General features: G+C 44.5%; 1 protein-coding gene across 1 annotated transcript; it reads left to right on the top strand.

Moving 5' to 3' along the window:
* Window positions 1–1,484: 1,484 nt before the first annotated feature.
* On the top strand, window positions 1,485–3,168 carry SSTR1 (somatostatin receptor 1). Its single transcript, XM_056133792.1, has one exon. It carries the CDS (start codon window positions 1,920–1,922, stop codon window positions 3,090–3,092), a length of 1,173 nt encoding a protein of 390 aa, XP_055989767.1. The 5' UTR covers window positions 1,485–1,919; the 3' UTR covers window positions 3,093–3,168.
* Window positions 3,169–13,207: the final 10,039 nt, after the last annotated feature.

Raw genomic sequence — 13,207 nt, 5'->3', positions numbered from 1 at the left:
GGGCAGTAGGAATGACACTTTTTTGGTTGTTGTTTGTTTGCATCCATTTTTGTCTTTTGGACTATCTGGTACAAACAGCCTGGTTGAGGAGCTTAATTTCCGGTGAAGTTTGCGCCTCCTTAGCGTGAACTGTACTAGGTGAAAGGCAAAATTGCAGCTCACAAAATACCAGGTGCCAGTTGCTTGAGAGCAAGGAGGAGTGGCTCAGCACTGGCAGCTGCAAAGCAGCCTTCCTGGGAACCAGCAGGATTCCGAAAAGAACTCAGAGGGATATGGACAAAGAGCTGGGGAGCGCATTAGTATGGTCTGCCTTCAAAGGGGGCTATTAAGTCCAAGGGAACCTAGTCCAGCAAGCGTCCCAAAGGTCGCTCAAAATCAGGGTTATAGAACATTCGTTTTTGTTTGTTTTACAGAAAACCCCTTAGATTCCTGAATGAAGTCATCGAGTTTCAGGCGCGCCCACATGGATTTGCTTAGCAAAGGTTTAGGCGTACGAATCAGGACCTCAGAAAATCCTCAGAAAAAGTGGAAATCCTGGTACTATAAGGAAGGACTGGAAGGTTGTCTTGCAGCTCCTGAAGTTGGTGACAGGTTTTCACCAGCCTGGCAGGTCCGGGTAGGTTTAGGGAAAGCCTCTATCCCCCACCCCCAGATCTTTCTCCTCTCCTACGCTGGGTTCCTCAACTCTCCTGGGCACAAAGTACCACCAGGGCGCGGGAGGGGCCTTTCCAGGAGGCGCAGCGTGTCTTTTCCCACCGAACCCCGGGATGGATTGCCCACACCGCGCCGTCACGTTCCGGGGGGGGCTCCCCTGCTCGCAGCCACTCGCCCTTCCTTCTGCAGTCTGTATTCCTCTGTGAGGCGCGGGGGGCTCCGGGCTGCCACCGCTCGTGCGGGGAAACGATTCGCGATGCTTTCCCCGGATGTCTGAGCACGCACGCCCGGGACAACCTGACTGCGGGGTTGGGACGCAGAAGCCCTGCACTCACCGCCGTGCGCCTTCCTCCTTAGAAAGCCGGTGGTGCAGGCTGATTTCAACGACTCCTAAGAAGAACTGCGCGGGCGCCAGTGCCGGCTGAGTCCCGGCCAGAGAAAGGAGTTGGCCCGCACAGAGAACGTCACTGGGCTGCTGGACAGCACCAGCACTTTGCTCCAACAGTCTGCGAGTGGCTCAAGAGGTGACTAAGGTAAGAAGCTTCAGCCAGGGTGTCAGGGACAGGGCGAGCGGGAGGAGGGGGCAGGGAGTATGTGTGGGGGGGGGGGGGCGGGGGGTGATGGATGGGAGGGTCCCGGGACCTTGGGACGGGGAAGAGTCGGGGTTCTCCCAGTTCAGAGCTGCCACTAAGGCAAATGAGAAGTACTCCGAGACATTTACGCGGGGGATCTGCTTTGGAGAGGAGCCAGGTGGGATGGGGCGGAATTTACACCTTTGGTTACCATCCCAAATGCAGGAAAGCAGAGAAACTCTTCAGGTCCTAGGAGGGAAGGGTGCTGCGAAGGAACCCTGGAAGCAGCTGCCAAGAGTTGCTTTGGAAAGGAGCGGTTGGAGGAAGGAGGGGGCGGGGGTGATAAGCCATCCTCCCTCTCTCTCTCTCTCCCCTCCCCCTAGCTTTTCGTAGCTGCTGACGCGCTGTCGGTGCCTATTAATCAGCAGCCCAGAATCGCGGCAGTTAATGGCTGTGCGGCTCAGGACTCTAGCCTCCGGTCCTCCCAGCTCTCCAAAGCCGCGTGTCCCGGCGCCCCGGTGCTACAGGGCGCGGCGCGCAGGCAGCCGCCGGGCCATGTGCGGGGTGGGCGCTAATCCGAGCCGCGCCTGGGGGCTGTGAGCGGCTGCCGGTGGAGCCGGGTGCAGGGGAGTCGGCAGAGCTGTCCAGCCCCGGCCACCCCTGATTCTCACCTCCCGTCCAGGTTCCGCCGAGATGTTTCCCAACGCCACCGCTTCCTCTCCCTCTTCTCCTAGCCCTTGCCCGGGAGGTTGCGGCGCAGGCGGCGGCAGCAGGGACCCCGGGGCCGGCGCAGCGGACGGCATGGAGGAGCCCGGGCGGAACGCCTCGCAGAATGGGACCTTGAGCGAGGGCCAGGGCAGCGCCATCCTCATCTCCTTCATCTACTCCGTGGTGTGCCTGGTGGGGCTGTGCGGGAATTCCATGGTCATCTACGTGATCCTGCGCTACGCCAAGATGAAGACGGCCACCAACATCTACATCCTCAACCTGGCCATCGCCGACGAGCTACTCATGCTCAGCGTGCCCTTCCTGGTCACCTCCACGCTGCTCCGCCACTGGCCCTTCGGCGCGCTGCTCTGCCGTCTCGTGCTCAGTGTGGATGCTGTCAACATGTTCACAAGCATCTACTGCCTAACGGTCCTCAGCGTGGACCGCTACGTGGCTGTAGTGCATCCCATCAAGGCCGCCCGCTACCGCCGGCCCACGGTCGCCAAGGTGGTGAACCTGGGCGTGTGGGTCCTCTCGCTGCTCGTCATTCTGCCCATCGTGGTCTTCTCGCGCACCGCGGCCAACAGCGACGGCACCGTCGCCTGCAACATGCTTATGCCCGAGCCCGCGCAGCGCTGGCTAGTGGGCTTCGTGCTCTACACCTTTCTCATGGGCTTCGTGCTGCCCGTCGGGGCCATCTGCCTGTGCTACGTGCTCATCATCGCCAAGATGCGCATGGTGGCCCTCAAGGCCGGCTGGCAGCAGCGCAAGCGCTCAGAGCGCAAGATCACGCTGATGGTGATGATGGTGGTGATGGTGTTCGTCATCTGCTGGATGCCGTTCTACGTGGTGCAGCTGGTCAACGTGTTCGCCGAGCAGGACGACGCCACGGTGAGCCAGCTGTCGGTCATCCTGGGCTATGCCAACAGCTGCGCCAACCCCATCCTCTATGGCTTCCTCTCGGACAACTTCAAGCGCTCTTTTCAGCGCATCCTGTGCCTCAGCTGGATGGACAACGCCGCCGAGGAGCCCGTCGACTACTATGCCACCGCACTCAAGAGCCGCGCCTACAGCGTAGAGGACTTCCAGCCCGAAAACCTGGAATCGGGCGGTGTCTTCCGCAACGGCACCTGCACGTCCCGCATCACCACGCTCTGAGTCCAGGCCGCGCTGGGGCCAGGGTTGGGGGGAAAAGAAAACGCGGATGCTGGGGGCGGAAAGTATCCGGGACGCCGGGTTGCGGTAGAGCCAAATGGGACCACAACATGCGTTTCCTTTAACGCCCCGGAAAAGCGCGCGACGAAAGAGGGTCTCGAGTGCTTTGAGTATAAAAACTGGGAAAGCTCGTACAAAGTCCCTTTCTCCCACCGTCTCCCACTTTCGCTCCTTTCTCTCCTGAGCTTGCATTCTGCTCCCTTCAAGGCTGCTCCTCTGATCTCTCCTGGCGCGGGTTCTGTTCGTGCACGTGAACTGATTCAGCCTGACCGGGTTCTCCTCCGCCCCCACTGGCCGCGGGGCTCTTGGTTAAGCAGAGACGGGATTACCCGCCCAAGTTTTCTCTGGGGCGTTCCCGGAGCCCCGCCCCGCCGCGCCCCTCTGTACACCAAGTTCTGCCTTGTGCCCCTAGTGGAGTTTCGAGAACCTCTGCTCACCCTCTGCTCACTACCACTCCTAGGGAAAGTTGGGTCGAATGGAGAAGCAGGTAGCTTGTCCTTTTTCCTACCTGTGCGTCAAGACGCGTCCTTTCCCAGCCCTTACACTGCACTTACTCCCAGAGCGGAGCCAGGTGCTTAGAAAAATCGGTCCCGCGCTTCAAATCCCGACCGCCTTGCGGTCCCCATCCTGGCCCCCCAGCATTGGGGGCTGAAGGGAACTGAGAACAAGCGGCCACGAGTTGTTTTGTTTTGTTGTGGAGTGTGTTTGTGTTGTTGTTGGGGTTTTCTTCTTCTTTTAATTGAAAGAAGGTTCAGGGGCTTCTGGGACAGGTTGCAATCAAAATTCTTCGAGCCCAGGAATATAAGACCAAGCGCTAGGCTATCCAGAGCACTCTCCCCGGAGCCCACGCAAGGTGGGGCAGGAGCAAGGCTGCAGACACACAGCCAGGTCCTTCCCCACTTTTGAGTTACAGTTGACTCAGTTTCCTGCTGAGGTTTGTTTTTTTTCTTCCCCCCCACAACCCAGCACTAGACTGAGACATATTGAGGTACTTTGGGTCAACGCTGCCGCCTGCAGGCTGAGTGTGTGGCCTGCCTGCCCCAGGCTTGCTGCCTTTCAAGCGGTGCCTAACACATTATTTTCTAGATAAACAAATTTGTTTATTTGTGGTGTTTTAAACTATGTTTCTGTGTTCTTTTCTCTCTTTGACTAGTCCCAACGTCTTTTCTTCAAGACTTGTGAAGTGGAGGTGTGTGTGTGGGGTGGGGGAGGAAGCTGCAGGGGTGGGGGTGGGGGGGGCAATGGGAGAGAAGCTCTCTCTCTCCAGGCTCCCCTACAAACCTTTCCTCTGCCGGGCCTTCAGTTCTTACCCTTTGCCCTGGATTTTCTATCTTTTGCTCCTATCCAGTAATGTTGAAAGATTTCTTTTCATGCTTTTCTTAGGTAGTCTCTTGTTTGTCTTATAAAATAATATAATAATAATGTGGATTAGCTTTACCAAGCAGTGTGAAAAGTTCTCAACTCCTATTTTCAACATCACTCTCTATACATTATTTTAATATACATATATTCAGTATATAAAATTTATCTTGCTCCATGAAACGATGAAGTTAGTAACTGACAGGTGCAAGGATTCAAGAACTAACATGCACCATTTTCAGAGAAGGGGGTTCAAGCAGCAGTACTCTCAAATCAGAAATGAGAAATCTTATTTAGACACGCTGTAACTATTCTAAGGATTTCCCTGCTCATGCCCCTGATTCCTTTAGATTCCAAGAGTGGTGATTCTATCATACAATATTGTCAACCATCATCATCATAATTGTCAGTATAGTATTTTATATATGTGTTTGATCTTACCGACAATATTGGATGCCTGAACAGGGCAAGACTCAATACTTTTATTCCTTGTATATCTTGTATTGCTTTAGTATGCTGGCTTGTACATAGTAGGCACTGAATGCCTTTTTGTTGTTTGATTGTTAAAGTAAGCCAGAGTGTATTGCAACCATCTAGAGATACTAAAACTGGGGTTCTCAGACTCATTGACATGATATACAATGCTTGAAATCACTAAGGAAAACATGTTTTGTGTATATCTGCTTCAAGAACATTGTGCTCTCCTAAAATCAGCAACCCAAGAGTTAAAGTGTCCCTGATATTTGTTAAATGGTTAAGAACAGTGAACTTTGCTAATCAAAATCCCAATAATCCATCCTCTTATGAGGATACAAATAGTGCTATTAACTTTGCAATGTTAGCTAAATAAACAAATGTTATTATGTTGTTGCAAGTTGTTTGACTTTGTCATTTGAACTTCAATATTTGGGTGGATTGTTTTAGAATACATATATCCAGATACCAACTTGATGACTTTATGTTTTAATTAGATTTTTAAAAAAGATTTCAAATTACTTTCAGATATTTTACCAATATTAAAGTTATACTTTGATTCTTGTTTCTGTATTTGGATCATACCTGGCAGTACTCAGGACTTACTCCTCACTCTAAACTCAGGGATCTCTCTTGGCAGGCTCCAGATCCCTCACCAAATAGGGTGTTAGGTATTGAACCATGGCTGGCAGTATTCAAGGCAAGTGCCCTACACACTGTTTGATCCAGCCCCTGTTTTTTCTAAAGTATGTTATTTCAGAGAGACGGAGAGAAATTTTGAGTTTTTATCAATAAGAAGCAGTTACTGAGTTGTACTTTGTAAGGTTTGCTGTTTTCACCAAACTAATGAGATGATATCCCAGTTTCTGACAGATTAAATTACTGTCTGCCCCCATCTATGACCTCAGGCTTTATTGTGGGAGCTCAGTAATTGCTGATTTATATCCCAGGGAATGATAATAAAGGACAGGGAGGGGCCTGGGGAGGGAAGAAGAGAATCTGGGGGTGGGAAGACTAAAGATGTTCCAGAGAGCCATAGATAAATAGAAAAATCAGATTTCAAACATAAGTATAAAAGACATATTTCATGATTCAGTGATGTTCATTTTCAAATCTAAAATATTAGGAGGTAGTTTTTAAAGAACTTTTCCAGCAGATTTTAGAGCAGTTCATTTTTAGAAGCAAAATGAATGAAAAGGAGTGTTTTCCAACATATACTAGCAATAATTTTAGAAATTTAAGTAGGGTGTGTGTGGGAGAACGACTTCAGATGCCTTTGAATATAATTCTAGGCTGCTTTATAGTTCTTAATAAGACTAAGGGTATATATTTGCCTTTCTATTATATTTAAAGATATAGCAAGTGATAAATTGAACTGCTAACAAATATGCAGAGAAAACATATTTTGTTATTTTTGATTTAACTAATCTGAACCATTATTTTAAGCAACTTCCAACTGGTGAGCTGGAAGAAAAATCGCATATTCACGCATCTAGTTGAGTTTATGATTTATTTCAAATGTTACATTAATACAATTGTTTCATTTTTATAAATGCAAGAGTTAACCAGTTTTATATAACTGCCTTGAGTAGCTTCCTCCCCCCACAGATCAAGTGATTTATGTAATTTCTTTCTGAAACTCAGAAATACTATTATCAACCAAGATTTTGTAATATCTACTCTACATATTTATTTATGTACTTGTATTTGACATAGTCCTAAAGAAGTTCCTAAGACACCTCGATGATACTGCAGATACCTACAGAAATTTCATCGAGTGAAATAGGGTTTTAGTTCCTTATTTTGGGTAGAAAATGGGTTTTCTTTTGTAGGGTGTCAGAAGAGGCATATTATTGACAGCATAAAATGGACCTTGAATAAAAAGAAGGTGAATGTGCCAGAGAGATTATTCAAAGGACTAGAACACATGCTTTGCATATGAGAGGCCTGGGTTTAATCCTTGGCACCATATGGTGCACTGTGCACAGCACAGAACCAAGAACAGCCTCTGAGCATCACCAGATGTTGTTCAAACCCACCACCCATCAAAGAAAAGAAAAGGAAGGTAAGTGAGTGTTTATTCCCACAACAGATTTATTTCTAACTGAAATGCAAAGTGGCTTCAAGAGAATTGAAGAAAATATTGGCACCATTCTCTGCATTTGTTTGCATCCAAGATCTTTTACTAGGAAGGCTGAGTTGTTTTCCAGGGAAGTTCAGAGGCTACGTGCAAGGAATTAATAGCTATCACACTTTTGTACTTTAAAATTTTCAAAGTATTTACATTGTTTTTTCAAGGGTGAGGGAGATACTCTTTCCCTCCCTCCCTCCCTCCCTCCCTCCCTCCCTCCCTCCCTCCCTCCCTCCTTTCCTCCTTCCTTCCTTCCTTCCTTCCTTCCTTCCTTCCTTCCTTCCTTCCTTCTTCCCTCCCTCCTTTCACCATTCCTCCCTCCCTCCCTTCTTCCTCCCTCCCTTCCTCCCTCCCTTCCTTCCTTCCTTCCTTCCTTCCTTCCTTCCTTCCTTCCTTCCTTCCTTCCTTCCTTCCTTCTTCCCTCCCTCCTTTCACCATTCCTCCCTCCCTCCCTTCTTCCTCCCTCCCTTCCTCCCTTCCTTCCTTCCTTCCTTCCTTCCTTCCTTCCTTCCTTCCTTCCTTCCTTCCTTCCTTCCCTCCCTCCTTCCTTTCCTTTTTTCTTTTCCCTCTCTCCCTCCCTTCCTCCATCCCTTCCTTTCTTACTTGTGCTTGTGTCATGCCCAGTGGTACAGCAATGCTCAGGGTCTACTCCTGGCTTTGTACTCAGGAGTTATTCCTGGCAATGCTCAGGGGACCATATGAGATGCTGGATATCAGTCAACCTTGTTTTGGTTCCTGACACCACATACGGTGTTCCCCAACTCCCCTGCCAAACACATCAGGCGTGATCCCTGAGTGCAAAGCCAGAAGTAAGTTCCAAACACTGTTAAGTGCATCCCCCAAAGCAAAAGCAACACAAAATAAAACAGCCCAATAACAATAAAATAAAATTACCTTTATCTTTCCTGATGTGAGTCTTTCTTGCAATGACTCGAAATTAAAGATTGATCCCTCTTTGGTCCTAAGGTGATGAGCATCACCTCAGGATAAGAGACTCAATGAAATATGATTTATAGGAAAGTTAAAATGTATTAATATGGTGTCTATGAACTATTTCTCTTTCCTATAAATGACTTCTGTGTGCCCATAATATAATTTCTTTATTAATCTTCTCATAAAAACTCATAAAAAAGATTATATTTGAAAACTTTGGATGCTTTTTCTAACCATTGTTCAAAATGCTGAATATATAGTTTTGGCCTGAGGAACAAAAGGAAGGGAGTTCTTCTGGAAAATATAAAAAAAAGTTTTAAAATTTCATATTTCTGTGTGACACAGTTTTTTTTAACAAATAATAGAACAGTATTATTCATATTAATTTTGGAAAAATAAAAAATTATCACTTAAGTAGTAGGATTATATTTTGAAAAAATTGTCTACTAGCTTCTTTATTCCAATCTACCACATCTGAGAGCTTAAGAATCCAACTTAAATAAGAGATAAATGTTCACATATATAATTTTATTACAGCAGTAAGTACACACACACAAAAATGTTGTAGTGCAAAGTCTATCATGCACCTCAGATCCCCAAATATATGGTGATAAAGACAGCATAGAATATTTCATTTGGAAATACTTCTGACTTTCATAACAATAATACATATATCAAAAGAAAATTAGTACTCCATTTGCATTTTGCATTAGAAAGAGAGACAAAGTCAAGCCACTCTAGGCAACCAGGAAAATATTTTTTGACAGCACGTGTGACTCACATGACTATTTTGGGAAGATCTGTCCAAATATTGATGAACAATAGTTCTCACTGTGTGTTTTATTACCCTTGAACAAGTCATCAACCTAGCTAATATTATTATTAGCAGTGGCAAAATGTCTATTCAAAGTCAATAATTAAATTAAATATTCTTTTTCATATCCAAGAAGCCACTGTAACTAGCAAATCAAGCAGATCACTCTATTTCAAATGTCTCTAGGTATAAACTCTGGGACCCAAATGTACATGCACACACACACAACTTTGTTAACTAAACAAAAAGAGAACTTGTAAAGTAATAATTGGTAAAATAGCACTTTAAGACTGTTTTAACCTCTCCTGGTTCCTACCCTGTCTTTTCCCTGGCTCAGAACCTTTGTTTTATGGCTTCTATCATTTTCAATCATTTTCCACAATAGAGTTTATCTCAGAGTAAGATTTTCTTTGGTTTGTAGTTTTCATCACTGACAAGTCTTCCATGTCATCTACCAAAAGCAAAGTTTTTTTTTTAATTAGGACAGAATGTTAGAACATCTGGCAAAGCATCCTTAGAAATTACATCTCCTAAGGCAAATATTTCTTTCAGGTATGTGTTTGGAGGTGGGGAATGTTGGGATGACACCTGGCAGGGCTAAATGTCTCTGGACTCTGTAGTCACCCCTGCCAGTGCTTGGAAACTATATGAAGTACAGAGGATTAAATGAGTTGTTCACTCATTTGACACAAAAGGCAATTACCTAAGCCCTTGTATTATATTTTATATAAATATATAAATATAATATAAAATATGAAATATAATATAAAATATGCAGAGTCTCCTGCCCCCGCACCTGGCTGTCCTTGCCGGGGCCCCTTGGAGGGGAGCAGGTTGAATTTCCCTCCCTGCCCTGAGCAGAACCCCAGCAGCCGAAGACCTCCAGAACCAGCCACAACCATGCTGAGACCACTCTCCACATGTATGAAGGAACTGGCCGAGGAACACAGGCATGCGGGTCCTGAGATCTCCAAGCCTGCTTGGATCGGGGCTGAACATCCTTCACCCAGATCCTCCATCTTCCAGTAGGCAGGGGCACACCCACCAACTGGCCCCGGTGCCAGGTAATCCCATCAACAGCCAAGACCCAGAGACTATACAACCCAGCTCCTGGAAACATCTTATTATCTCATTCTTACTTTGGCAACTTGGCAGACTACCAAATGTAACCTACCCACACGGCAGAGTCTGGCAAACTCACCGTGGCATACCCAGTATGCCAAATACTAGTAACAATGATGGGTCTCATTCTCCTAAGCCTGAAAAAGCCTTGAATATGGCACTTTTTAAAATCTCAGAGCTAGGACGAAGGAGATGTTACTGGTGCCTGCTTGAGACAATCGATGAACAACAGGATGATCGTGATCATGATATATAAATATATAAATAATATAAAATATTTATTATATTAAGTATTTTTGTGGGGTCTATCTGTCAAGTGCTTAGAGTTCCGGGATCCAGGACTACTCCTACCTGTTCTGATGCTGCTCATGATCTGCAGTTCTGGGGATTGCTAAGGCCACCCTGGAAGTGTTAAGGGAACAAAGAGGTGCTAGAAATTTAACCTGAAGCCTCTGTGCACCAGTCATGTGCTCTAGTCTTTTATGCCATCTCCCTGATATAAAGCAAATTTTTTTTAACAAGAGATCCGCAAGCCCAGTCCTAGAATAAACTAAGAATTTCTGAAAGGCATATTGTTTATTCTTCACCAGAATGACACCAGAATGGTCTAAGGTGAATTTCAGTAGTACACTAAGATCTACAAACAATTGCTTTAAAAATGCATGGACAAACCTCTGTTTTATGTGTCACGTCATAGTGGGCCAGTAATTTCTCTGAAGTATATTTTGTTCATCTATATATTCAAGATAATATTTCCTCCTTTATAGGGTTGCTATAGTGGGACAATGCACATTACAAATCAAATAACAGCTCTTGGAAACTCTTGGATATAAACCGAACTACTAATTTACATCATTTCTTTAGATTCTTTTATTCACCTCTGACTTGTACCATATTTGGTCCATTCTCAGATAGGCTATTCCTTAATGAAAAAAGATACAGAAATTGAAACATGACTTTTGCCAGGTGCACATTTTAAGGGAAAGAAAACATACATGAATCTCCTTCATGGATTATCTGAGATCATTTATCTATTTGGAAGTACTCCTTGGGGTCTCTCACTCTCCATATATCTTGCTAGAAATGTCCAGAGTGGACAGCCGCACTCTTCCGAATTATTTTTCGCGGCTGTATTTGCAGCAGCAATCTTGAGTGACCACATAATATCCCTTTCAAGGACAAAGAAAAGGCTTGAATGCCGCTTGCCATAAAGCAATGCTCTCCCTAAAATCTATATACCTTAACTGTGACACAAACCTCAAGTGGCACAGTACCCAGCTGAGTTCATGGCATGCTGCTTCATGAGGACTGGGAAAAAAACAAGTCAAAAATCTATGTGAATTAAAAAAAATTGTTTTGGGACTGCACTAGTCTTTGCTCCCTGTGCTTAGGGTTAACACTTGGCTCTGTGCTCAGAAATCTCTCCTAGCGATGCTCAGGAGGACCATATCTGGTGCCACGGACTGAATAGGTGTCAGCCATGTGCAAGACCCATATCTTAAGCCCTATACTATTTCTCCTTGGTGCTACAAATTGTGGATTCTTTTTTGCCTACATCATGGGCAATAAGGTTCATTGTTTCCTACTCTGAAATCTTGTGTTTTCTGATAGCAAATACAGACTAACTTGTTATTTGTAAATTGAGTAAAATCAAATTCCAAACCCTGTCTATCTAATTAGTATACTTCTACCATTGATTTTTTAATAATTAGTATTAAATTGTTTTAATCCTAATTTTAGTAATTATTTATTTACCAGTGAACTAATTAAAAGATCTAGGGAATGTTGGTGGTTAGATTTGGGTAAGCCACTTGGCCTTAGGAACTGGGAGTATCAGTTCCGCTCAAAAGTGGGAGGGACTGCTAGGTAGATCCCCAAAAGAAAACTAACACACAATTATTCAAAGTGGATAATGAGTAGTATGCAATGTGACTAAAATAAAGCTGAATAAGGCTTGGGGCCAGAGAGATAATATAGGAGGTTTAACCCTCACCTCCCTACCCCTCTTCCCTACCCACACCCCTTCCTCTGACATCACAGGTAGTCCGCTGAGTACCACCTGGGGTTATGAGCACAAAATTAGGAATGGTTCTTGAGCACTACTGGGTGTGGCCCAACCTCAAACTCCTTTACAAAATAAAGTTGAACAAAGCTCATTTAAAGATTCATATATATATATATACATATATACACATTTATATGAATGCATATATGTTATGCTACTGCTATTGTTAACACCATTCACTTAACTATTTATTACAACATACAAATTTTTTTATTACTTTAGGGGGTCCTCCCCAGGTGCTCTTGGGAGCCTAGTGGTCATTCCCAGAGATAATCTGGATAGAGAATTTGGTACCTCATACCTGGAAGGCATATGCTTCAAAGCTCTTTCAGAGGTCTCCTGGCCCCAATACTGATTCTATTATTATTAATCACTATTAGCACATATGCAAGTGAAAGAAGAGAATTGAAATGATTCAACATTAAATTTCTATTAATTAATCAACTCTTGTAAATAAGTGAATATTGTTGACTTTAAAAAAACAAGACTTTTCCATTTCTTAGCATGTAAACACACCTGATTTTGTGTAAAATATATTTTAATTTATGTAATTTTGTGTGCTAGAGCAAATCGATGAACAACTGGAGGACCGTGATCGTGATCCGTGTGATAAGAAGTATCAGTGCTATTACTCAGAAAATTAAAATATCTAACAAATATTTTATCTAGAGACTGACAGAATCCATTTGACCTCATGAAAATTAGTCAGCTGTGCCTTATATTCTACGTTTTTAAAATAAAAGTAATTAGACATAAATTCAGATTGGTTAGCAATTTATTCCATTCCTATATGATCAAAATTGCTTAAATATATCTAAAATAAAGTGGCAAATGTATTTTCATGTATATACAGTTAAGCATATTGAAGATGGCCTTGAAAGTAGGAATGTGTATGCAGACAAGCACTCTAATACTGAGCCATATCCTCTGTTGAAAGTCATAATGTGTAAGACTTAAGCAAGAAGTCGGTTGACCCAGTTTTGCAGCTTTCCTTCCCTGTAAGCAACTGAGAGGGAAGTGTGCTGTTTTAAAGAGTACACAAGCTACAGTTTTGAAGAGTAGAAATAAAGTCCTGCTATAGTCAGAGATAGGTACCAATAGTTAGCAAAATAACATCCAGAGAAATTCCTTACTGTTTCACAATTGTTTAAAAATATATC

Source organism: Sorex fumeus, unplaced genomic scaffold (genome assembly GCF_029834395.1).
Source record: "Sorex fumeus unplaced genomic scaffold, SorFum_2.1 ptg000098l, whole genome shotgun sequence".
Classification (NCBI taxonomy): Eukaryota; Metazoa; Chordata; class Mammalia; order Eulipotyphla; family Soricidae; genus Sorex; species Sorex fumeus.
This window is presented reverse-complemented; position numbering and strand designations above follow the sequence as displayed.